At 55.4% G+C, this 26426-nt stretch overlaps 1 protein-coding gene across 6 annotated transcripts; it reads left to right on the forward strand.

The window, feature by feature from the left end:
* The first annotated feature begins 1761 nt into the window (after positions 1 to 1761).
* LOC116941656 (mesoderm induction early response protein 1-like) lies at positions 1762 to 23156 on the forward strand. Of its 6 annotated transcripts, none has more exons than XM_076064706.1 (13): positions 1762 to 1829; positions 7764 to 7788; positions 8417 to 8610; positions 9406 to 9609; positions 10292 to 10535; positions 12501 to 12586; positions 13665 to 13737; positions 14894 to 15144; positions 16297 to 16378; positions 17042 to 17133; positions 17393 to 17520; positions 17966 to 18262; positions 19280 to 23156. In XM_076064706.1, the coding sequence occupies exons 1-13, from the start codon at positions 1794 to 1796 to the stop codon at positions 19563 to 19565; spliced, it is 1998 nt and encodes a 665-aa protein (XP_075920821.1). In that variant the 5' UTR covers positions 1762 to 1793; the 3' UTR covers positions 19566 to 23156. The 6 variants fall into 6 exon arrangements, with proteins under 6 accessions (XP_075920821.1, XP_075920923.1, XP_075920878.1 ...); XM_076064808.1 differs by having other exon boundaries at positions 17393 to 17496; XM_076064763.1 differs by having other exon boundaries at positions 1817 to 1874.
* The last annotated feature ends 3270 nt before the right edge of the window (positions 23157 to 26426 follow it).

A 26426-nucleotide genomic window follows, 5' to 3' on the forward strand; every position in this document is an offset into this window, starting at 1 on the left:
ATGTGTGAGTGAGTCAGTGTATGGTGTGAGTGAGTCAGTGTATGATGTGTGAGTGAGTCAGTGCATGGTGTGTGAGTGAGTCAGTGTATGATGTATGAGTGAGTCAGTGTATGGTGTGAGTGAGTCAGTGCATGGTGTGTGAGTGAGTCAGTGCATGATGTGTGAGTGAGTCAGTGTATGATGTGTGAGTGAGTCAGTGCATGGTGTGTGAGTGAGTCAGTGTATGATGTATGAGTGAGTCAGTGCATGGTGTGTGAGTGAGTCAGTGCATGGTGTGTGAGTGAGTCAGTGTATGATGTGTGAGTGAGTCAGTGTATGATGTGTGAGTGAGTCAGTGCATGGTGTGTGAGTGAGTCAGTGTATGATGTGTGAGTGAGTCAGTGTATGGTGTGTGAGTGAGTCAGTGCATGGTGTGTGAGTGAGTCAGTGTATGATGTATGAGTGAGTCAGTGCATGGTGTGTGAGTGAGTCAGTGCATGGTGTGTGAGTGAGTCAGTGTATGATGTGTGAGTGAGTCAGTGTATGATGTGTGAGTGAGTCAGTGCATGGTGTGTGAGTGAGTCAGTGTATGATGTGTGAGTGAGTCAGTGTATGGTGTGTGAGTGAGTTAGTGCATGGTGTGTGAGTGAGTCAGTGTATGATGTGTGAGTGAGTCAGTGCATGGTGTGTGAGTGAGTTAGTGTATGATGTGTGAGTGAGTCAGTGCATGGTGTGTGAGTGAGTCAGTGCATGGTGTGTGAGTGAGTTAGTGTATGATGTGTGAGTGAGTCAGTGCATGGTGTGTGAGTGAGTCAGTGCATGGTGTGTGAGTGAGTCAGTGTATGATGTGTGAGAAAGTCAGTGTTGGCTCCCTCTGCTCGAGCCGTCGCCCCCCCCCCGGCTCTGTCGCCCCCCCCCACCCCAGCTCCGTCGCCCCCCCCCCCGGCTCCGTTGCCCCCCCCGGCTCCGTCGCCCCCCCACCCCGGCTCCGTTGCCCCCCCCGGCTCCGTCGCCCCCCCCCACCCCAGCTCCGTCATCCCCCCCGACTCTGTCGCCCCCCCCAGCTCCGTCGCCCCCCCCCCAGCTCCGTCGCCCCCCCCCGGCTCCGTCGCCCCCCCCCCGGCTCCGTCGCCCCCCCCCCGGCTCCGTTGCCCCCCCCCCCGGCTCCGTCGCCCCCCCCCCGGCTCCGTCGCCCCCCCCATCGCCCCCCCCCGCCCCCCCCGGCTCCGTCGGCCCCCCCCGGCTCCATCGGCTCCCTCCGTCGGCTCCCTCACAAACGGCCCCCGCCAGCCGCTGCACCAGGTAGTCGTTTGAGGCTGAGTCGACCTAGCTGCGCCAATACCAATAGCCGCCATTCGCCACTCGGTGACGTCACAATGGCGCCTGTGCCAGGCCAGGTGCACCTAAGGGCAGCCCAGGTGCGCACACAGCCCCCCCCTCCCCACGTGCTCACCCGTGACCCACGTGAGAGCCACTCACTCATCCTACATCCGGGCAACTCACGTCCACCCGCCTCATTTACATTTCCCTCTATGGATGTGGGGGGGGGTGGGAATTAGAGGGGAGGGGTGAGGTGGGTGTGGGTGGGGGTGGAAGTTGCGGGGTGGGGTGGAGGTGGACTGCCCGGGTCACGTGCGCCGGAGAGCCCCCTCCGCCGCCCCCTCCCTCGCCCATTCTCTATTGGCCGAGCGGGGCGTGCGAAGGCGGAGCTTCGGCCAAACCGACCAATCGGGAAGGGCGGCGATGAGGGAGGGGGGGGGGTTCCGCCTCCGCCAATGCGCGTCCACGGTAGCAGCGGGGGCGGGGGAGAATCAATGCGCGGGGTGAAGGGGGTCACCAACATGGCGGAGGTGAGGCGGTGTGCTGCTGCTGCTGGTGGTGGTGTGAGTGCGCCGGTGCGGACTTTTGCTGGGCGCTTCGAACCCCCTCCATCTCTATCCCCCCTCACATCGTCGTCGTCTCTCTCGCTGCTTCTTGTTATCCTCCTCGACGAGCGAACGACCGCGGGTCCGTGACCGAACTCCCCAACCCGCACACTACCCGGGGGGTGGGTGGTGGAGTGGTCTCGGCTCCCGCGTCGCTGGGGGGAAGCGGGAAGAAGAAGAAGAAGACAAATTCCCCTCAGAAAAAAAGTATCCGAAATTTAGTTTGACGCACGCGTTACATTGTCGTGTAACTTGTTACTTAAATGCCGCCGCCGCCGCTGCTGCTGCTGCTTTGGTACAGTGGCAGCAATATCCGATGAACAACATCGGAATCTGGAGTACCGATTTGAAATCTCGAGGAATCCGATGCGCCGTGAAGCTCTTTAGTTACCCCACCCCTCCACCTCCCTCCTTCCGCACGGACCTCCAGTCGGGGGTTGACTAAGAACGTCGCAGCGAACGATACGGGAGTGCAAGGGGGACAAGGATAACAACGCGCACTAAATATTAAAACTAAAACTAAACTTGACTACGATGATGATTGCTCGTGTTGCAATCGACACGTCGTATGCTATTATTTCATTTTTTTTCTATCTACGTGACTTTACCGAAATCACCAAAGAGTAATTCCTGCAGTCACGAAAGCTCCAAATCAAGTTTGACTACGCTCCGTGAAGATGGCTCGTGGGTCGGAGGGGAGTGGGGAGGGGGGATGAAGAGCTTTATAGCTCATCGGATTCCTCCACTAAAATATTCGGAGGGGTGTGTATTGTGTGCCTCAATCCCTATACATAAATCACCACGCCTCTACGTTACGCAAACAACGGCATTAGAAGTTCCTGCAACAAAACAAATCTGCGTTTGTGGTTTTTCTCATGTATTTATGCACGTATGTTGAACTTCTTTAGCACCGTACGTAGCCAACTGCGATTCGGAGGTGCGGAGGGAAGGACAACAAACTATGGGTCTCTTGTATGAGTCTATGGGTCTCTGTGTGAGTCTATGGGTCTGTGTGAGTATGAGTCTGTGGGTCTCTGAGTCTATGGGTCTCTGAGTCTGGGTGAGTCTATGGGTCTATCTGTGTGAGTATGAGTCTGTGGGTCCCTGTGTGAGTCTATGGATCTCTTTGTGAGTCTATGGGTCTCTGTGTGAGTCTATGGGTCTCTGTGTGAGTCAATGGGTCTATCTGTGTGAGTATGAGTCTGTGGGTCCCTGTGTGAGTCTATGGATCTCTTTGTGAGTCTATGGGTCTCTGTGTGAGTCTATGGGTCTCTGTGTGAGTCAATGGGTCTATCTGTGTGAGTATGAGTCTGTGAGTCTCTTGAGTCTATGGGTCTCTGTATGAGTCTGTGGGTCTCTGTGTGAGTCTTTCTATCTCTTTGTGAGTCTGTGGGTCTCTGTGTGAGTCTATGGGTCTCTGTGTGAGTCTGTGGGTCTCTGTGTGAGTCTATGGGTCTCTGTGTGAGTCTGGATCTCTGTTTGAGTCTATGGGTCTCTGTGTGAGTCTGAATTATTTTGAACTTCTTTCGTACCGTACGTAGCCAACCATGCTAATCCAGAGGTGCGACCGTAAATACTTAAATTTAAGGTCACTGTCAATAGTTCGCACAAACTTTGACGTCGACCAAGAGGAAGCAATCTAAGATGTCTGTTTACTACTACTAGAGTATTTATTTTACCAGGTAAGGCCCCACTAAGCTGCTATATAGTAGCGCGTTTGACCAGAAGCGACCTGGCTTCACAAATGATAGCCCAGCGTGGTTTATAATTATCAGCACGTGGACATTTATAGCAGTCGGAATACTCGCGTAAAGGTAAACAGTTATTTTTCCAGGTAATGCCCCACTGAGCTATATAGCTCTTTTTTTACAGAAGTGACCTATCACAAATGATAGCTCAACAAAGTGGCATATCACGTGGAAATTTATAGCAGCAGCTAAATAACTCAAAACGCGTGACATTGATTCTAAATGTGGAGGGGAAAACCGGAGGACCCAGAGAAAAATCCACGCAACCACAAACTACAAATATACAGCAGCAGGCATCGTCTGGGTCGGGATCGAACCCACGACATCGTGCACACCTGGCGAGGTAGTTAACATCTCGCCACAGTTACAATGCGCCCTCTTGTCCAATACATATCTAATTGCCATTGATTGGTGTGTGTGTGTGTTGGTATTATTGCTTTTTGTAGGAATTGGCGGTCATGCATAGTTGATGCTTAATTAAGTTTGTGGCGTTGCATCGTTTATTCATCATTATCAGCATCTTTATTTATACTGCAGGAGCGGTACGGGGTCAGAACGGCACGACAAACAATTACAAAACACAATAGGAGTGCAGAGTATATGAAAGGTAAACTAATAACTTTTTCTTAATACACAAATAAAATCAAACTATATCTGAATCGCATTTGAATTTACAGGGACTCCTCTACTTACGAACATTCGACTTACGAACCTTTAGAGATACGAACAAAGCTGTCCGTATGTCCATTTGCCTGTTCGGAACCGAGAGTCGTAGGCTCCACGCAACAGATGGCGGTGGTGGCATCTACATCAACAGTACAAGGAGAACCAGTGGCATCTGCAGAACGTGAAGAACCAGGGGCATCTACATCTGCAGAACGTGAAGAACCAGTGGCTAAAATGTCTACAGGGGATTATACAATTTCGAAACGTGCGAATTTTATTGTGTCATTTTATTATTTTATTCTCATTCTACGTGACATTACCGAAAGAACCAAAGAAGAGAGATTATACAACTTATAAAGCCATTCCCCGTGTTTAGTGTACACGCCGTACAACACGTTTGTATTCGACGGGAGTAAAGTCGGACTTACGAACAAATCGACTGACGAACAGACCTCTGGAACCTAACTCGTTTGTAAGCAGAGGAGCCCCTGTATAGGACGTTTTCTTTTCAGCGTGGGACCGTGTGATATAAATTGTGTGCCGCGTTGTTGATTGTTGCTTTTTTTTCCATTGACTCTTATTGTCTTGTTACAGGTGCTGTTGTGTAATTGTGTTGGTGGTACTGTTCTCATTACCGTGGGTGCCACGGTGGCTAGGAGATGTTAACTACCTCGCCTGGTATACAGGAGGTGATGGGTTCGAACCCGACCCTGGCAATGCCTCCATTTTTTAAGTTTGCGTGCGTCTGTCTCTCTCCTCGCGGTCACGTGAATTTTTCTCCCGATCCTCCGGTTTTTCTCTCCACATTTAGACTCAACGTCACGCGGTTTAGAGTATTTGCCTGCGATACATTTCCACGTGATGATAAGCCCACTTTGTTGAACTATCATTTGTGATAGCCAGGGTCGCTCCTGAAAAAAGAGATATGCAGCGTCTCAGTGTGGCCCTACCTGGTAAACTAAAAACAATGTTTAAGTTTTGATTTAAAGCTTTCGTGACTGCAGGGATTCATATTCTTGGTTCTTTCGGTAAAGTCACGTAGAAGGGAAACAATAAAATAATAACAATATAAAACAATAAAATTCTCATGACGTTTCGACTGCAACACAAGCAATCATCATCAGGTGTGAAAACCACAGCAAGAAACATTTCTTATTATTTTTTCAAAAGTTTTTCTTGCTGTGGTTTTCACACCTGATGATGATTGCTTGTGTTGCAGTCGAAACGTCGTGAGAATTTTATTGTTTTATATTTGTATTTTATTGTTTCCCTTCTACGTGACTTTACCGAAAGTACCAAGAATAACAATGTTTAAGTTTAATAGTTTACTTTTTGTTCAATGGTTGTGGGTTTTATTGCACCCCTGTTCAATGTTTGTGCTGTTGATGCTGCTGGATCTGTGTGCTGTTTATAGTTGTGAATTGGCATTCGGATTATGGGCGGTTAAAGATGAAAAGCGTTACGACAATGAACAATTCAAAAAAGCACGACAGGAGCCATCGAACAAAGACGAGTCAACACCGCCTCGCGTGGTGCTTTCGGATGCGCTTCTGCAGCCGTCTGGAACGCTCTTTCTTTCCGATATTACGAAGCCACTGAGCGCCGTGCGCTTTTAAATCATCATTTAGATTTACAAGCTCATTTATTTACAATGGATTGTTGTGTTTAGTTTGTTGTCATTCCCGCACCTCCGATTAGCACGGTCAGCTACGTACGATGTTAAAGAAGTTCAACATACATATGTACGAAATATGATGGATCTGAGTGTCTTTTAGAAGGGTGTCTCTTAGAGGGGTGTATTTTGGCTACAGGTGTGCACACACAGGTAAGGGCGTTTTCAGTATATAGCATAGCACAGGGGTGCCACGGCGGCGATATGTTAACTACCTCGCCTGATTTACAGGTGGTCGTTGGCTTGATCCCGACCCTGACGCCTGCTGTATATTTGGAGTTTGCCTGTCTCTCTTTTCCCGTGGTCGCGTGGATTATTCTCCAGGTCCTCCGGTTTTTACTCTCCACATTTAGAATCAACATTGCGCGTTTTTAGTTATTTGGCTGCTGCTATACATTTCCACGTGATGAGCAATTTACCATTTGTGATGCCCAGGTTGGGTCTGAAAGAGAGCTATGTATAGCTCAATGGGCCTTAGCTGGTAGAATAAAAAAATACTCGTTGATGTGCACAGGTCAAGCTGCGTTTTCAACGAGTGGTACTCGTATCGCTAAGGCTATTGGGTGTGTATTGACAGGTTATTGGCGAGTTAAAGGTTTGATATAACCACAGGTGTGCACAGTTTATCAAGTGAACAGACCTGAATCGCGGGCATGCAAAGTTGCAGTGTTTGGTTGCAGATGTAATTGCGTCGGTGTAGGTAGGCTGCTGCGGTGCTACGCCGTGGACAGAGGAGGGCATTGCAGCTAACTTTTCCATGTTGTACTGTACTTGTACGTTCCCACGATTGTGCTCCCCTCCTTTCGCCAAATAAGTTTGTTTGAATAATGCCCGATGACCCCGAACGGCGTGGGGAGCGCCTCATGCAGCAGTGGATCGACCAAGGGCTGCATTGTGTACGTACAGACTGTTCTCTACTGTAGTGCAGTAGTAGTTGCGTTCCTGAGAAGCACCGCATTAAGGAAAAATCGTGTTACAGGGGCTCCTCTACTTACGAACGAGTTTGTTCCAGAGGTCCGTTCGTAAGTCGATTTGTTCTTAGTACTCCTGTCGATGCCATACATGTTGTGCGGCATGTACACTAAACACAGGGAATGGCTTTAAATGTTTTATAATATCCTGCAGACGTAGATCCCACTGGTTCTTCACGTTCTGTAGATGTAGGTGCCACTGGTTCTTCACGTTCTGCAGATGTAGATGCCACGACCGCCATCTGTTGCGCGGGCGGTTGATGTTAAGACTCTCGGTCCGAACATTCAACTGGACATACGGACCAGGTCTATTCGTATCCCTGAAAGTTCCTAAGTCGAATGTTCGTAAGTAGAGGGGGAGGAGTCCCCATCTAATATACGATTACATAATGTAGGGGGGGGTAAAGCGCGGTACGCGACAACGCCGCGATGACACGATGAGACCGAGGCGCGCCTGGCGGGTAGCGTCTCGCAGCATCCAGATGCCTCGCGCCACAGCGCTCCGCGGAGTGCAGGCGCTGGAACCCGCTTATTCCCACCGCGCACGACGGCGTTGCAGTTCCGTTCACTCGATCGCGTCGCGATATCCGATTCACGCCCGCGTCGTCATACGCAACAAACAACAAAAAAACGCGCTCCGCTGAAGTGGCACTTCGTCGCATTGCATGCAGCGCCGCGTCGTGATATGATATAACAATATAACACCACGCGGTCGTGGCACGCTGATGTCGCCATCAGCGTGTGCTGTGTCTGACGTTGCTCCGTCTCTCTCTGTTTTGCGTTTGTGCTTCTTCTGCGACAGGGCTCAAATGGGATCGCCAGCTCGGGTGAGCCCAAGCGCACCATATGATGCTCGCGCAGCGCACACGGCTTTTTATTTCAACGTTTGTAATCCACCTCCCCCGCCCCCCCTCACGATCGTGCCGTCGGTGAGTGAAGGATCCGCTTTGATGTCTCTGTCGTGGCACGTTGCGTTGCGACTCATTGGTTAGAGAATGGACCGCGGGAGGCGGATACTGCGTGTCTACATTTTGACATAACGTGCGTTACCAACGGGGTGGTTAGCAGTAGTGGTGGCAGGAGTGGTGGTCGTATCACCGTGGGGTGTGTAGTGGTTGTGGGTGCCACGGTGGCTAGGAGATGTTAACTACCTCGTCTGGTCTACAGGAGGTCTTGGGTTTGATCCCGACCTTGAAGCCTGCCGTATATTTGGAGTTCGCATCTCTCTCTCCCCGTGGTCGTGTGGATTTCTCTCCGCATCCTCCGGTTTTTCCCCTCCGCATTTAGAATCGACGTCACGTGTTTAGAGTTATTTGATTGCCGCTATAAATTTCCATTTCTGATACACAGGTCGTTTTTTTGAAACAGCTACGGCAGTGTTATCACCCTCGCGCGTTGTTAGTGGTAGTCGTCGGTGGTGGTGGTGACGGCGAACGCTTCCGCGCGCCTTGGCAGGCGGTGGAGGCGGCGGTGGAGGTGGCGTTGGCGGTGCCGCCGTCGCCCCGGCCGGCGTGGGCTGGGAGGACCGCGACTTCGAGGTGACGGCCGAGATGATGCTGCACGACGTGGACAACGAGAGGACGCTGGACGAGGAGGAGGCACTCGAGGGGGACACGGACTTCACGTCCGAGATCAACGACCTGGAGAAGGCACGATAGAGATTCCCCCCCCCCCCACCTCCAGTGTAGCCTCGAACTGACTGTTGGGGCAAGTGCTGTTAGCGTGCAGCAGCACCTATGAAGGCCGGCGCTGTGGCACACGAGGAGGGCTTGGGTGGCCAGCACCACGCCTGGTCACTTTTGTCTCCTGAGCGGCGATGTTTACACGCCGCACCAGTTAGTCGTTTGAGTCGATCTACTGGAGGCCCACGACCGGTTCAGACAACAGCGCCACTCGGGAGACAAATAGCGGCCGGGTGTGGTGTTTGCCACACACCCCACCGTGTGCTGTGCCGGCCTTCATAGGTGCTGCTCGCGAACGGCACTTGCCCCAACAGTCTGTTATGGCTATATGGGGGGGATGTTTGTATTTTTTGTGCACTGTTTGTACCGCACGTGTGTGTGTGTCTGCACATGTGACGCGTGTGTATAATGTATGCTGTGTGTCTACCATGTGCGTTTGCTCGTGTGTATAATATGTCACGTGTGTGTGAGTGCGCTGTGTACTGGCCAAGTACCGCCAAGTTGACACAGTGGGGAGCACGGCCGGTGCATCCACCAGTCATCTCAGTCAGTCAACCCGTGGCACCTGTAGGTCTGTCCCGTGACCCCCTGCCAATAGCCGAGCCTTCGACACGTCACCCGATGGCCTCAAAGTGCACTTGGCCTGGCACAGGTGCCGTGGTGACGTCACCGCCACTTGGCGGTGAACGACGGCGGTTGCTGCTGTTGTGCGTGACGCGTGCGTGCCCCGCGCGCCCCGTCGTGTCGTGCTTTGCCGCGCAGGAGGGGGAGATGCCGCTGGACCAGCTGCTGGTTCTCTACGGCTACGGCAGCACTGTCCCCTTGCCCAACGCGGCGGGTAACGGCACAGACGCGCACGAGGAGGAGGGGGAGGGTGAGGAGGAGGGGGAGGAGGGGGAAGAGCGGGAAGAGGAGGAGGGACCGACGCAGCAGCAGCAGCAACCGTCGGAGAAACCCGGCGGAAAGGTCACGACCCCCTTTTATACAACACGAACTTTCTATGCCGCTGGGGTCAAATTTTCTTGTGTTGGCTGAAATCACTTTTCTGTTGGGGGGTGAAGAAGAAAAAAAAGGGTGGGGACCGATTTATTCCCGGCAAATTTCGACTGTGCTCTTTTGTTTTTGGCACGCGCCGGGCCCCGTAAACATCTCGGGTAACGACTCAAGAATTGGCTCCTTCGTCATTGTTGAGTGGCGCGTCTTCTCTGGCTTCGTAAGATGCTCCGGACAGTAAGATGAACCCCACACTTGTGTGCAATGGCAATGGAGTTGTAGCGACGGGACCTTTGTTTTGCCAATATCCAAAATGGTGAAAAATAAGAATAGGTTTTACCCTTTCTGGCAATAAAACAGGAGGTGTTAAGATGTTCAATCTATTTGGTGAACGTCGAGGGGTTGGAATGGCCAGCACCACGCCCAGCCGCCTTTGTTTCCCCATTGGGCGATGTTTACACACCGCACCAGGTACTCATTTTGGAGCTGAGTCGACCTCGGGGAGGCCCAGGACCTGTTAAGATAATCGTCACCGGTGTTGGTGTGTTGGCCGCGATCGGGAATCGATCTCGGGTCGTAGCCGGGTTGGTAGCGCAGCGCCCTAACCGCGACACCATCACCGCCTCCCCCACTTTGTCCTCTTGACCTCCCGCAGGCGGGCATTGAGGCTGGGCCCAGCGTCGATGGGGAGGAGCCAGAGCAAGAAGAGGCGGAGCCCCTGCAGGAAGCTGACGGCGTGGGGGAGAAGGCGGAGGAGGAGGCGGTGGCGGCGGCTCGGACCGGAGAGGAGGGCGAGGAGATGGAGGAGGAGGGCGAGGAGACAGAGTCATCCGCCGACGACCTCGTGCCCCTTGCCGGTTCTGCCGAGCGGCCGGACCTCCTGACGCGGACGTTGCGCTGTGAGTACGGCCAGCCAAGCTGGCTGGGCCCGGTGCAGCGGCGACGCCACGTGGTTCCCGGCGTTCGCGCCTCTCCCCCGCCCCCAACCATCAAACGGGGCGGCCACATCAGATGGGGCGGCCACATCAGACGGGGCTACCACATCAGACGGGGCGGCCACATCAGATGGGGCGGCCACATCAGACGGGGCTACCACATCAAACGGGGCAGCCACATCAGATGGGGCGGCCACATCAGACGGGGCGGCCACATCAGATGGGGCGGACACATCAAACGGGGCAGCCACATCAGATGGGGCGGCCACATCAGACGGGGCGGCCACATCAGATGGGGCGGACACATCAAACGGGGCGGCCACATCAGATGGGGCGGCCACATCAGACGGGGCTACCACATCAGACGGGGCTACCACATCAGACGGGGCGGCCACATCAGACGGGGCGACCACATCAGACGGGGCGACCACATCAGACGGGGCGGCCACATCAGACGGGGCGGCCACATCAGACGGGGTGCCACGGTTGCAGGCCGATGTTGCCGGCACCTGGACATGGGCAGAGACTGCCACTTAGGACTGATTGATGTCATTCGTCTCGTAGTTGTTGGTGGTTTTGTTTGTTTACCCAAGAGCGCCTCGCTGAGTCTCGTGGCTCATGTTTCAGGAGCGTCCTGCCAGGGGGTGCCATGGTGGCTCTGAGATGTTAACTACCTCGCCTGGTGTACAGGAGGTCATGGGTTCGATCCTGACCCTGACAATGCTTGTTGTATATTTGGAGTTTGCGTGCGTCTCTCTCATCATCACTGGCTAGGAGATGTTAACTACCTCGCCCGGTATAGAGTAGGCAGTGAAAAAATTATCCAGCAGTAGAACTGCTGGTTCAGCAGTTCCACTGCTGGATCATTTTTTTCCGCCTGAGGACGACCGCTTGTGTTGCGATCGAAACGTCGTGATTTATTATTTTTTGTTTAATTTCTACCTACGTGACTTCACCGAAAGAACCAAAGAATATGGATTCCTGCAGTCACGAAAGCTTCAAATCAATATACAGTAAAACCTTGAATTGCGAGTAACTTGGTCTGCGAGTGTTTTGCAAAACGAGCACAAATTTTAAATCAATATTAATTTGATAAACGAGCGAGGGTCTTGCAATACGAGTAGTAGTAAGTATAAGCTTTGTTTGCCGAGCGTCACGTGATCACAACTGATATACGAGTGCTTTGATATACGAGTGCTTTGGATTACAAACACGTTTCCGGAATGAATTATGCTCGCAATCCAAGGTTTTACTGTAGTAGGTAGTGGGTTCGACCCTGACCCTGACAATGCCTGCTGTATATTTGGAGTTTGCGTGTCTGTCTCTCTCTCTTTCCCAATGGTAGTCGCGTGGATTTTTCTCCGGGGTCCTCCAGTTTTTCCCTTCACATTTAGAATCAACATCACGCATTTAAACTGTTTGGCTGCTGCTATACATTTCCACACGATGTGGCCAGGCCTGCTTCTGAAAGCAGCTCAGTGGGGCCTTACCTAGTAAAATAAAAAAAAATAGTTAAAGAAGTTTTAAATGCTTTTGATCCGGATTGCGTGCGGATATCTCGGAGCTGTGAATAGACGAATCGGATAGCGCCTCGTGGATGGTTAGGATTGTCCGACGGAAATAAGAACGGCTCAAGTACGGGGTTGAATCTCGTTGTGGAGCAGCCCTGCAGCGAAAATGAAAATGTATTCTCGTGTCCCAAGGGCGGTTTGCCCAGCTGTGTCATAGAGGTCATAGCGTAGGTCACAGAGGAGGTCATCAGGGTCATAGAGGAGGTCGTATAGGTCATCGAACTCATAGAGGAGGTGATCGAGGTTGAACCGATGCACCGTCCTGTGCGGAGCGTCCACTGCGAATCGTAATGCGCAGCGCCACCTCCCCCTCCACCCCCGATCCCCGGCACTCCTCCCGCTGCGCTGCTGTTGGCAGCGCGAGCTCTGCTGGGCGAGGGAGACAAGGGCAGCTCGGAGTCGGAGGACGACGAGGACTACATGCCGTCCGACGACTGGAAGAAAGTAAGAAGGCTCCCCCGCAGCCCCCGTTCCCCCCCCTTCCCCGGCCCACCCCAGCTGCGGTCAGTCCGTTCATTTTACCCAATCACCTCGCACACAAACAACACAATGAGAATATGTATTTATACCGGGGGAATCCGATGAGCTGTAAAGCTCTGTTTCACAGATGTCCAGTTGACGACAGCGACAATGGCCGTTGGCCGCTAACCGGCAACAGTACGAGTGTACGCACGTTGAACTTCTTTCGCACCGTACGTAGCCAACCGTGCTAATCGGAGGTTGCGGGGGCAAGGACAACAAACTAAACACAACAACAAGCAGTTTTGGAGAAGTCAGTTTGTATTGTTTGGGTCTTTCGGTAAAGTCACGTAGATAGGTTCAAATAAAATAACAAAAGATTACGACGTTAACGATCTCAACAGAAGCGTTCGTCATCAGAAAGAGGGGGTTAGCTTCTAAAGGTGAACTGTTTATAAAGGTTTGAAATGGGCGTAGCCCAAATGTCAGCAGCCAATGTTAATGTGAGTGGCGGGCAGTTTGTCCAAGCTAGATGATGATCTAAAAGTGCCGTAGCTCCCAGTGGCTTCCTAATGCCGGAAGGAAGAGAGCATTCCAGACGGCCGCAGAAGCGCACCGGAAAGCGCTGCACGATGCGGCGACCGCCGTCTTTTGGTCGATGGCCGAGCCTAAAAGTTTGCCGCCGCTGCGAGGTCGACCGGAGTTCGCGGTCATCCTCACGGCGACGTCACGCCGGCGCTTGCGCCAGGCACGGTGCGCGTCGAGGTCGATTGAAAGTGTCGACGGCTCTCTCGGCAGGAGCTCGCGGTTGTGGTGGGGGGGGGGTTTAACAAGCTTGAAAGTGATTGGCCCTACACCGGCTTGATTCTTTGCAAAAGGTTTCTCTATTTGGTGTTTGAACATCTGAACACAACTCGTGTTGTATTGCCACGAAGGGTAAAGCCGATTAATAATTTTTAATACTTTGAAACTAGCAAAAAAAAGTCCCCATGAATCGAGGGTTGTCATCGTTTTGCCACGACTCTGCCTCCTCCCCCCCCCCCCCCCTGTGCCCTGGTGCCAGGAGATCATGGTGGGCTCCATGTACCAGGCCGAGGTGCCCACGGGGATTTGCCGCTACCAGGACGGCGAGAAGGGTGAGGCCCTCTTGGCACCGGCGAGATGCACCAGGGCGGTGGCTACCACTCAACCACTACCATGACTACTACTAACCACTAGCCCACTAGCCAGCCAGACACCCACTACTACCATCACCTAACCCACTAGCCATGTCGCAAGCCCACCGTACTAACCACTAACCCACTAGCCAGCCAGACACCCACTACTACCATCACCTAACTCAGTAGCCATGTCGCCAGCCCATGCTACCATCACCTAACCCAGTAGCCAGCCAGCCCCTACTACCATCACCTCACCCACTAGCCATGTCGCCAGCCCATGCTACTATCACCTAACCCACTAGCCATGTCGCCAGCCCCTACTACCATCACCTAACCCACTAGCCATGTCGCCAGCCCATGCTACTATCACCTAACCCACTAGCCATGTAGCCAGCCCATGCTACTAACCACTAAACCACTAGCCAGCAAGACACCCACTACTACCATCACCTAACTCAGTAGCCATGTCTCCAGCCCATGCTACTAACCACTAACCCACTAGCCATGTCACCAGCCCATGCTACCATCACCTAACCCACTAGCCAGCCTGACACCCACTACTACCATCACCTAACCCAGTAGCCATGTCGCCAGCCCATGCTACCATCACCTAACCCACTAGCCAGCCTGACACCCACTACTACCATCACCTAACCCAGTAGCCATGTCGCCAGCCCATGCTACTATCACCTAACCCAGTAGCCATGTCGCCAGCCCATGCTACCATCACCTAACCCACTAGCCAGCCTGACACCCACTACTACCATCACCTAACCCACTAGCCATGTCGCCAGCCCATGCTACTATCACCTAACCCAGGAGCCAGCCTGACACCCACTACTACCATCACCTAACCCACTAGCCATGTCGCCAGCCCATGCTACTATCACCTAACCCAGTAGCCATGTCGCCAGCCCATGCTACTAACCACTAACCCACTAGTCAGCTTGACACCCACTACTACCATCACCTCACCCACTAGCCATGTCGCCAGCCCCTACTACCATCACCTAACCCACTAGCCATGTCGCCAGCCCATGCTACCATCACCTAACCCAGTAGCCAGCCTGACACCCACTACTACCATCACCTAACCCGTACCCCCCCCCCCCCCCTTTGCGTGGCACCGCAGCGTACGAGGGCGAGGACCAGCTGCTGTGGAGGCCGTGCCCGCTGCTGCTCGACGGCGAGCTCGAGGGATTCCTGCGCGAGGCCGCCAGGCCCGGCGGGGAAGGGGACGATAACGGGGTTGGGGGAGGGGGAGAAGGCGATGGAGAGGGGGGAGGGGGAGATGTTGTAGGGCCCGGCGGGGGGGTCGGGGGAGGGGGCGGCGGGGGCCTCCACGCCATCCCTGAGGGCAACCACGTGCGCGATCGCGAGCAGGTGGGCGCCGTGGTTGTGGCGGCGGTGGTGTTGGTGGCGACGATTACAATGATGCATGTGTGTGTGTGCGTGCGTGCGCATATATATGTGTGTGTGTGGGTGGCTCGTCGGGAGCGGTAGTGTCGCGGTTAGCGCTGCGCTACGAACCCGACGACTCGAGTTCGATTTCCGGCTCACAGCCACCGACACCGGTGACGATTATCTGAACCAGTCTTGGGTCGACTCGGCCTCAAATTAGTACCTGGTTCAGATTTGTGTAAACATCGTCACTGGGGAGACAAAGGCGGTCGGGCGTTGTACTGGCCACCCACCTCCTCGAGTGTCTTGTCGGCCTTCATAGGTGCTCACTAACAGCACTTGCCCGTACAGTCTGTTACAGGCTATGTGAGGGGGATCTTTTGTGTGTCTCAGACTCACGGCACAGGCCCACGTACAGCAACAACAGCAGCAGCAGCGCTTTTCGCCACTAAGTGGCGGTGGCGTCACCACGGCGCTCGTGCCAGGCTAGGTGCGCTTTGAGGTTACGCGTGAAGCGCCGAAGGCTCACCGCTGGCAGGGACAGACACGCGCACACACACACACACATAAACAAAGATCCCCCGTATAGCCCACACCGGCTGTAGGGGCAAGTGCTGTCAGCGAGCAACAGCACCTGATGATGAAGTCCGGCACAGTGGCACACGAGGCTGATGGCCTGGCGAGCACCACCCCTACGGCGTCCCCCCTCGGCTGCACCCCCTCTACCCCCTAAACTCACGCCCTCTTTCCCCCCGCTACCCCTTAAACTCACGCCCCCTCTACCCCCTAAACTCACGCCCTCTCTCCCCCCTCTCCCCCCTAAACTCACACCCCCTCTCCCCCCTCTCCCCCCTAAACTCACGCCCTCTCTCCCCCCTCTACCCCCTAAACTCACACCCCCTCTCCCCCCTCTACCCCCTAAACTCACGCCCCCTCTCCCCCCTCTACCCCCCCATTCTCCCCCTTTCCCCCTCTCCCCTTTCTCCCTCCCCGCCCACCCTCTGCCCCCTCTCTCCCCCCCTCTATTCTCCCCCTCCTCTCCCCCCTCTCTCCCCCCCTCTCTCCCCCCCTCTCTCCCCCCCTCTCTCCCCCCTCTCCCCCCCCATCCCCCCGGGTCTGCCCCCCCCCCCCCAGGCTCTGTACGAGCTCATGAGGAGCGACTACGAAGCGCGCCGAGCACTCGCCAAGATGCGCTCCAACGAGCGCGCCGTGAAAGGTGGGGGGTGGGGGGGGTTGGGGGGAGGGGGGGGGGTTGTGGTGGGCTCCCATGCTGAGCTAGGGGGCCCCCCCTAGGGTTACTTAGGGCGAGCAGGGGTGTCTTGGTCTGGGTGAAGGGTCTCGGTGTGAGTAGGGGATCCTCTGTGAGTATGGGTTATCTCAGTGTGAGTGGGGGGGGGGGGGGAGGGGCGGTGGCACAGCGGTCGGGCGTGCTGTTGGCCACCCACCCACCCCCTCACGTGCTGTGCCCCAACAGTCTGTTAGAGCTATACGGGGGGGGGGGGGATCTTTGTGTGCGGTAGTGTAGCGGGTAGCGCGATGCACCGCGAATCCGGCGACCCGAGTTCGATTGCCGCTCACGGCCAACACCGGTGACGATTACCTGAACCGGTCCTGGGCCTCCCCTAGGTCGGCTCGGCCTCAAATGAGTACCTAGTGCGGTGTGTGGTAAACATCGTCACTCGGGAGACAAAGGCGGTCGAGCGTGGTGCTGGCCATACACCTCCCCCCCCCCCCCCTCGCTTGCCATGCCGGCCTTCATAGGCGCTGCTGCTCGTTAACAGCACTTGCCCCAACAGTCTGTTAAGGCTATACGGGGCGGGGGGGGGTGTCTTTGTCTTTGTGTGGTGGGTGGGTGGGTGGTGGTGGTGGTGGCACGCAGAGGAGACGGGCTGGACCGAGGAGGAGTGCCGCGACTTCGAGAACGGCCTGCGTCTGTACGGCAAGGACTTCTTCCAGATACAGCTCAACAAGGTGAGCGTGCTGGCGCTGGCACGGGGAGCACGCAACAGCAGCAAGAGCCCCCGAGCACACCCAGACGACCAACAACAACAACAACAACACAGCCCCCCCCTGTCAATTACATGGGGCTGGAGAGCCCAGGACGCAGCCTCTTCTGAACCTGAACCCCTCCGCCCTCCTCTGAACCCCACCCCTCTCCCTTTGAACCCCCTCCTCTGAAACCCCCCCCCCCCACCCCCGTGCCGTGAACCCCCGTGCCCCCGGGGTGCAGGTTCGCTCGCGGACCGTGGGCGAGTGCGTGGCCTTCTACTACATGTGGAAGAAGTCGGAGCGCCACGACTTCTTCGCCAGGCAGCACCGGCTGAGCAAAAAGAAGTACAGCCTGCACCCCGGCGTCACGTGAGGAGCCCCACGTCCACCCGCCCGCTCGGCCGCTCGCCCACCTTCCCACTCGCTCACCTCCCGACCCGCTCTCACTCACTCGCCCACCGGCATGCTCGCCCAACCGGTTGGCCGGCCCACTAACTCGCTCGCCCACCAGCTCACTCGCCGGCTCACTCACTCGCCCACAGACCCGCTCAAACACTCACTCTCCGGCTCGCTCACGCTCCCTCACTTGGTGTACAGGAGGTCGTGGGTTCGATTCCGATCGCTGACGTCTCTCTCTCTCCCCGTGGTGGTCGCGTGGTTTTTACCCTCCACATTTAGAATCAACGTACTGCTGTACATTTCCACACGATGAGCCACTTGGTTGAGCTATCACTAGCGCCAGCCAGGTCACTTCTGGGTTAATCTGGGCCGCCACCCCCCCCTCCCCTCCCTTTGCCCCTCCCCCCGTTGCCAGGGACTACATGGACCGGCTGCTGGACGAGTGCGAGGGCGCCACGTGCCTGCCGTCGCCGGGGCCGCTCACGCTCACGCTGCGCACGGACGCGCTGTCGGGGCCCTACGCCTTCCCCTCGCTCGTCATCAAGGCCGAGAGGCAGCCGTCGCCCACCGCGGGGTCCGGCCGCCCCTCCGGACGCCGAGGGGCCGCCGCGGGTGCACGCACGCCTGGCGCCGCCCCCAACGCCGCCGCCGCCGCCACTGCTGCCACTGCCGCCGTTGTCGACGTCGCCGCCGTCGCCGCCGCGAGCCCTCGGCAAGCGTTTTATTTATTTATTTTTGTTGTCGTTTGTTTGTTTGTTGGTTCCCTGTTTGGTGTTGGTTGTTTGGTGTCTCTTGTTGGTTGTTTGTTGTTGGTTGCCTGTTGATTGCTTGTTGTTGGTTGTTTTTTTTTTGCTGTCGTAAACGAGTGAGGAGTATAATAATCAGACGTGGGAGTGCGTAGGTCAGAGGGGGATGGGGTGGGGGCGGCAGGTCAAGGGGTCAGCATGACGAGCGTGGGATCGGAATCGGAATATTGTATTTGTACTGTAGGAGGAATCCGATGAGCTTCGAAGCTCTTTTTTTCACAGATGTCCAGTTGAAGGCACTGGGGGTAAGACCATTACAAGGACACACACGACACGCAAACAACACGACACAGACACGACACACACAAACACCACACATGACACACACGACACGCAAAACAACACACATGACACGCACGACACACAAACACCACACACAAACATGACACACAAACAACACGACACAGACACGACACCCAAACACAACACACAACACATGACACACATGATACACAGACACGACACGCAAACACAACACACAGACACGACACACAAACACAACACATGACACACATGACACACAGACACGACACACACACACGACACGCAGACACGACAGGAGGGGTTTGTGGGGGGTGGGTCGCGGTAACCCGAAATCGATCTCGACGTGAGTGGAGATTCGAGCACAAAGCAGCCGTCTCACGCTCGCGAATAACTGGCCCACGCTCGCCAAACGGGTTGCCCCCAAACCTTGGCGGTTGTATATTTAATAATAATACAACTACTCATAATACGAATAATAATCGTGAATGCGAATGGAAATATTTAACGATGCAACAAAAATGACGACAAAAAAAAAACCCGGCGGTGAGGCCGGTTCACACTCGGCACTCCCGCGCACTCACCGCTCACCGACGTCGCCGCCCTGGTCCGTGTGCGTGCGTGCGTGTGCGTGCGTGGGTGTGCACGTGCGTGCGTCTCAGGCCCAGCACCCGCAGCGCCACACAACGGCACCGACGCGCACGCCGGACCGGACGAGGAGACGCCGCCGTCACCACCGCCCCGCGCCGTCGCCACCACGACCACCGCCTACACCAACGGCGTCGCCGCGAACCACAGGACCGGCACCGTAGCTACCGGCACCGTAGCTACCGGCACGGCAGCGCGCGGCCGCGACGCCTCGACCGCATTGCCCACGGCCGCCACAGCCGCGACCGCCGCCGCCGTCGAGAGCGCGGACGAACCTTCGGGCGTCGCCTCGACGGGTGACGTCAAGGTGGAGGCGGGTGCGGTGACGGCGGAGCGGGGGGGGGAGGAGGAGGAGGTGATGGAGGAGGGCGATGAGGAGGAGGCAGAGGAGGAGGCAGAGGAGATGGAGGAGGGGGCGGACGACGAGACGGCCGCTCGCTCGCCCGGCGACGTTGAGATGCCCGCGGTGAAGCCCGCCGACGGGGAAGCGTCATCGGGTTTGGCGACGGAAGCGCGGCGGGAGGGGGGTGATGATGATGGGACGGCGCCGGCGCGGACCGTGACATCGTCAACGGCGTCGACAAGTTCGACGACTTTGCCGACGTCCGCCGCTCCGTCAGAGTCTGTCTCCACGACGACGACTTGATCCCCTCGGAGCGAGAGAGGATGGGGGAGGCTGGGGGGGAGCGAGGGAGGGGGGGGGCAGCTTCCGTGTCGCCGTGTCTACGACCGCCGTCGTCGCGGTTACGATCAGCGCCGCCGTCGCGGCTACGACCTCCGCCACCGTGGCAGCTACGGCCGCCGCCGCCGCCGCCGTGGCAGCTACGGCCGCCGTCGTCGCGGGTTACGTGAGAGCGCGAGGGCCTTGCCGTCGAGGGCCTTGCCGTCGACGGCAAGCGAAACCGACGGGAAGCGGTGGCGAGGAACGATGGGCACGGGAAATGGGGAAAACGAAAAACTCCGCGGAGGAAAATAAATCTCGAGAAAATACTTGAAGCCCTTCTCCGCCCCCCCCCACCGCCACTCTATGTGGTGTGCCCCAGGAACCCATATGTGTGAGATTCGATTTCCCTATATATATTCTTTTGCTCCTCCGTTGGTTCAAAGATTTTGTCCGGAAGTCGCGCCGCGGGCGAGGGAGGAGGAAAGGGGGCGGTGGGCGGAGGGGGGGGAGGGGAGGGGTGAAGATGGGGAAAAAAAACGAAACGTACAGAATTTTTCTTTTTTAAAGAAAAAATGGTTTGCACCAACGTCGCCATGCGAGAACTCGGAATCCAGCGGGAAGTCTCCGCCCACCGCCGTCGATTGAACGCTCGGCCCTCAACGTCTCCCGGCGTGGGCGCCTGTCGCGTTCGAAGGTTGGCCGGGGGGGGGAGGGGGGGGGGGCGCAAGGCTGGCACCCCCCGTGGGCAAACTGCAAGACAGAACCGCGGGACAGCCTCTGGACATCTTTTTGCAACTTTGTTTTCCTTAACTTTTTAGAAAAACGGAAGATTTACTGTGGTTGATAATGGATCATACCTCACATCAAGCGTGCCGGTCGGACAATCGGCGTAACTTTCTGCTCGGCGGGGGGGGGTCGGGGTAGCGTCGGGAGGTTGTCGCGCGAGTGAATGAATCCGTGAATGAATCCGTGAATGAATCCGTGAATGAATCCGTGAATGAATCTGTGAATGAATCCGTGAATGAATCGATAGAGTGGGTGAATTAATTAATGGAGTTGCGTGCGATCGCGATGGTGGTGGCTGTTGTGGTAATCCCGACGGACGTGTCTCGCGGGTTTATTTTTTTGGCGTTCGTTTTTTTTATTACTACTTTACTACGAAATCTACGGAGAAGAGAGACGCCGAGACGGACACGCGGACATAGAGAGAGACGGAGAGCTCGAGATATTTTTGTAATTCACCGGGGTGGGGGGGGGGGGGCGGAAAAGCCGCGACAATGCTGCGCGGGAATCTCCAAAGAAGAGGAGCGAGCCAAGAGGGGCCGCGGCCGAGATGACGATGGCAACGGTGACGACAATGACCATGATGACCATGATGATGACGACGACGATGATGACGACGACGATGACGGCGACGATGACGGCGACGATGATGACGACCATGACGATGACCATGATGACGTTGATGGCCATGATGATGACGATGGTAATGACGATGGTGACGATGACGACGATGATGACCATGACGACGATGATGACCATGACGATGATGATGACCATGATGACGATGATGACCATGATGATGACGATGACGACGGCAACGACGATGACGGCGACGACGACGATGACGTCACAAGACGGGAGAATTCTCGTCGCAAGCGAATACTAAAATTCTGAAAAGCTGTGCAAAGTTGCGGGATGATGAAAACAAACAATATATATTTGTGTGCGTAAAAGGAAAAATGGGGGCTGGTTGTTTTTCGTTCGTTTTACATCTTACAGACTTTTCTTTGTAATCACAGGGACTCCTCTACTCCGATTTTCAGAGATAAGAACAAATCTCGGTCCGTACGCTCAGTTGCAGCTGTTCGGGACCGAGAGTCGTCTTAAGTTCAACCGCCCGTGCAATAGATGGCGGTGGTGGTCGTTTTTATTACCCAGCATTCCCAGCATTTCTGCCTGGGCCACCGCCATCGTGTGCTGTCGTGTCGTCGCTTTGCGGTTCACTACGACGCTCTCTCCCTCTCTGCTGTTCACGACCATTGTCAAGCCCCATCGTGACTCGGAAGCGTACGAGTGGTGAAAGTGTTGAGGGCGGTAGTAAGAAGAGTCAGTGGCGTCTACATCTGCAGGAGACTAGAACTTTTAAAGCCATTCCCCGTGTTTAGTGTACACGCCGTGCAACACGTTTGGAGCCGACGGCAGTAAAGTAAGGTCCTTTGCGAACAAATCGACTTGCGAACAGACACCTCCTGGAACGCAACTCGCTCGTAAGTAGAGGAGTGCCCGTGATTACGATGATCGGCAGCGGCAAGTCTGTTCCCTCGACCACCCCCCCCCCTTCCAGCGACGAGCGAACGCCGGAGATCCACCGCTAAATATTTGCGCGTGGCGAAGGGGGGGTTGGGGGCGCGACGCACCGCTCGGTAAGACTCCGTCGGCACCAGAATTTAAAGCCCGGGCCCTGCACGCCTCCGAGAGGCGTGACTGAATGACCACTGCTGACATTTACAAAGACTAAGATCCCCCGTGTAGCCTCTAAAAGGCTGTCGGGGCAAGTGCTGTTAGCGAGTAGCAGCAGCAGCTATGAAGGCCGTCACTGTGGTACACGATGGGGTGGCCAGCACCATGCACGCCCAGCCTCCCTCGTCTCCCCAGTGGCGATGTTTGCTACACGCCGTCCCAGGTACTCATTTGAGGCCGAGTCGACCTAGGGGAGGCCCAGAACTGGTTACAATATTCGCCACTGTTGTTGGTCGCGAGCGGCATTCAAACTCGGGTCGCCGGGTTCGTAGCGCAGTGCGCTAAGCGCTACACCACCACTCCCCACAATTTACTTAGAACACACACACACATTTCTATAAGCACATTTCTATAAATTTTACCAGGTAAGGACCGACAATTGAGCTGCTATATAGGGTAGCACTTTTTTCAGAAGCGACCTGCCTTTCACAAATAATAGTTCCGTGAAGTGGGTGGCTTATTGACGTCTTCGTCGTCGTGTGGAAATATACAGCAGCAGCAGCGATGTACTCTTGAACGCGTGGCGACGTTGATTCTCAATGTGGAGGGGGTGCGGGGGGGGGAAACGGAGGAACTTGAGAAAAATCCACGCAGTGACCACGGGGAGAGAGGCACGCAAACTCCACTACTGGACATCTGTGAAAAAGAGCTTTACAGGTAATCGGATTCCACCAGCACGAATAAACATTCTGATTCCAAATATACGGCAGGCGTCGTGGTCTGGATCGAACCCATGTCCTGCTGTGTGCCAGGCAGAGGGCGATAACGTCTCGCCGATTGTCCAATCCACCCAGGTCTGCCAAAGGTTAGACGTTACTCGGGGCGTTACTCAACCCCAGCTGCAATCATCACCCACTCACCGCCCCTCCGTACTGCTGTCAGAGCGAATACCCCCTACGTGTGTGCAGGCCAGGTGCCGAGACGCCTTGTGCCACGCAGGGACAGCTGCCGCTGGGTGGCGAGGGTACCTTCTTGTATGTACGTTGAACTTCTTTCGCACCGTACGTAGCCAACCGTGCTAATCGGAGGTGCGGGGGAAGGACAACAAACTAAGCGCAACAACAACAAACGAGCAGTTCTAGAGAAATTAGTTTGTCAATCTAGATGATTGTTTTTCAAGTGTACGGGGACGGATCTAATGGTGATGGATCTAACGGGGACGGATCTAACGGGGACGGATCTAACGGGGGCAGATCTAACGTTGACGGATTTTACGGTGATGGATCTAATGGTGACGAATCTAACGGACGGATTTAACGGTGACGGTGCCACTCAGCTGACGGATCTAACGGTGACGGATCTAATGGGATGGTGCCACTCAGCTGACGGATCTAACGGTGACGGATCTCATGGGATGGTGCCACTCAGCTGACGGATCTTACGGTGACAGATCTAATGGGGTGGTGCCACTCAGCTAACGGATCTATCGGTGACAGATCTAATGGGACGGTGCCACTCAGCTGACGGATCTAACGGTGGCGGATCTAACGGTGCCGGTGCCACTCAGCTGACGGATCTAACGGTGGCGGATCTAATGGGATGGTGCCACTCGGCTGACGGATCTAACGGTGGCGGATCTAACGGTGCTGGTGCCACTCAGCTGACGGATCTAACGGTGACGGATCTCATGGGATGGTGCCACTCAGCTGACGGATCTAACGGTGGCGGATCTAACGGTGACGGTGCCACTTAGCTGATGGATCTTACGGTGAAGGTGACGGATCTAACGGTGACGGATCTAACGGTGATGGATCTAACGGTGACGGATCTAACGGTGACTGATCTACCGGTGCCACTCAACTGAGGGATCTAAGGGGAACGACGACAGCGGCTGCGGCAGGAGGAGGATTTTTGCGGAGTTTTCAGCGGAACAAAAATTCCCAGCGGCCCCCCCCTCCCTCCCCCGCCGTTCTTCCCCTGTGGCCCTCTGCGCCGCACGGAGTTTGGTGGCTCACGGAAGTTTGAGTCGATTACCGAGAACGGCTCCGTAGTGGCGGCGGCAGGTGCCTGGGGGGAGTCGTTAGCGAGCTGCTGCCACTGCCGCTGCTATTCTCGAACACTGAACGCTCATTAAACCCATCATCATCATCCTCCAACTCCCTTTCATATCGTCCAGGACTTCGTTACAAGAGACCGGCGGAGCGGTGATTCACGCCCCCCTCGCCCCGCGCCCCCCGCGTTTGATATCGAGGCGGAGGAAGAAGCGAAGAATCCGCACGCTCAATTTGTATTAAATATTTCTTGAAATATTTAACCGCATCATATTTGCGCGCCTCGCGCCGGTTCGCGCGTCCTCCCGTCGTCTTCGTCATCATCGTCGTCTTCGTCGTCATCGACGTCTTCGTCATCGACGTCTTCGTCGTCGTCTTCAGGAAAGCGTGCGCACCTCGAAGCTGAGCGATGTCGCTCGCAATTTCTTGTCATTTTTGCGGCGTGCGGTACAAAGAGACGAAACGAATCGAATTAAATCCGAAGAATCGAAAGCGAATATCTGAAAACAGAAGTTGCGAAATCGCTCGGTGGGTCTTACCTGCTGCAATGAAAAACGAAAAAATACATAGAGGGGTTTTTATTAGGGCTAGATCGCGTCAATAGAGCAATGTTGTGTCGTTAAAACCCTCCACCACCCGAGACAGCCAACTAGTAAGGGTTGTCACGTAAATAGAACGTGGCCAATTCGTTACTAATACAGCACTAGTGTGTAGTGTAGTGTGTAGTGTATAGTAGTGTAGTGTATAGTGAAGTGTATAGTAGTGTAGTGTATAGTAGTGTAGTGTATAGTGGTGTAGTGTATAGTGTAGTGTATAGTAGTGTAGTGTATAGTAGTGTATAGTAATGTAGTGTAGTGTATAGTGTAGAGCAACACCGGTTGTGTGTTGGAGAGCCAAGCCACAACATTTACAATCTGAGTACGACGTTTCGCCATTAATTACAACCGGCTTCATCAGGCGACAGACAGATTTTGTGGAGAAGTCTAAAAATAGTTCGGTTTAAAGTGGGAGTCACGTCACCGCGCCACTTTGTGCCAGGCTCGGTGCACTCCGCCAAGGCCGTCGTCGCGTGAAGAAGAGTCGAAGGCTCGCTGCCGGCAGGAGGTCACGGGACAGAGCCAGCAGGTGCCATGGGTTGACTGCTGCTGTGCCAGGCTAGGTGCAGGAGGTCACGGGACAGAGCCAGCGGGTGCCATGGGAGGTCGACTGCAGCTGTGCCAGGCTAGGTGCAGGAGGTCACGGGACAGAGCCAGCGGGTGCCATGGGAGGTCGACTGCAGCTGTGCCAGGCTAGGTGCAGGAGGTCACGGGACAGACCCAGGTAGTACCATGGGGTGGACTGCTGCTGTGCCAGGCTAGGTGCAGGAGGTCACGGGACAGAGCCAGCGGGTGCCATGGGAGGTCGACTGCAGCTGTGCCAGGCTAGGTGCAGGAGGTCACGGGACAGACCCAGGTAGTACCATGGGGTGGACTGCTGCTGTGCCAGGCTAGGTGCAGGAGGTCACGGGACAGAGCCAGCGCGTGCCATGGGTTGGACCCACTTAGATGACTGGCAGACTGCATCCCAACTTCCCAGTCGCCTCACTGTGCACCTAGCCTGGCACTGCCTAATAGCGTCCTTCACAAGCCTCCTCCACAGAGGCCGATCTTGTGCACAAAGACAAAGATTCCCTGTGTAGCCTTCCCAGACTAGGGGCAAGTGCTGTTAGCGAGCACCTATGAATGCCGGCACGGCACATGAGGGGGTGGGTGGCCAGCACCACGTCTGGGCCGCCTTTGTCTCCCCAGTGGCGATGTTTACTCCACACCGCACCAGGTACTCATTTTAGGCTGAGTCGACGTAGGGGGAGGTCCAGGACCGGTGCAGAAAATCGGCACTGGCGTTGGCCGTGAGAAGGATACGAACTCGGTTAGCCAAGGTTCGTAGCGCGGCGTAGCGCTAACCGCTGCAACACCGCTCCCCACCAACAACTGCCATTCGCCA

Source organism: Petromyzon marinus, chromosome 1 (genome assembly GCF_048934315.1).
Source record: "Petromyzon marinus isolate PM22_M1 ecotype Great Lakes invasive population chromosome 1, UKy_Petmar_22M1.pri1.0, whole genome shotgun sequence".
Lineage (NCBI taxonomy): Eukaryota > Metazoa > Chordata > Hyperoartia > Petromyzontiformes > Petromyzontidae > Petromyzon > Petromyzon marinus.

Bases quoted from the DNA above. Each gene is read 5' to 3' on its own strand.
- LOC116941656 (XM_076064763.1), top strand. From the start codon at position 1,821: ATGGCGGAGGTGAGGCGGTGTGCTGCTGCTGCTGGTGGTGGTGTGAGT. The intron at 9,610-10,291 runs GTCACGACCCCC...GACCTCCCGCAG, and splicing joins CGGAGAAACCCGGCGGAAAG to GCGGGCATTGAGGCTGGGCC. The intron at 16,379-17,041 runs GTGGGGGGTGGG...GGTGGCACGCAG, and splicing joins CAACGAGCGCGCCGTGAAAG to AGGAGACGGGCTGGACCGAG.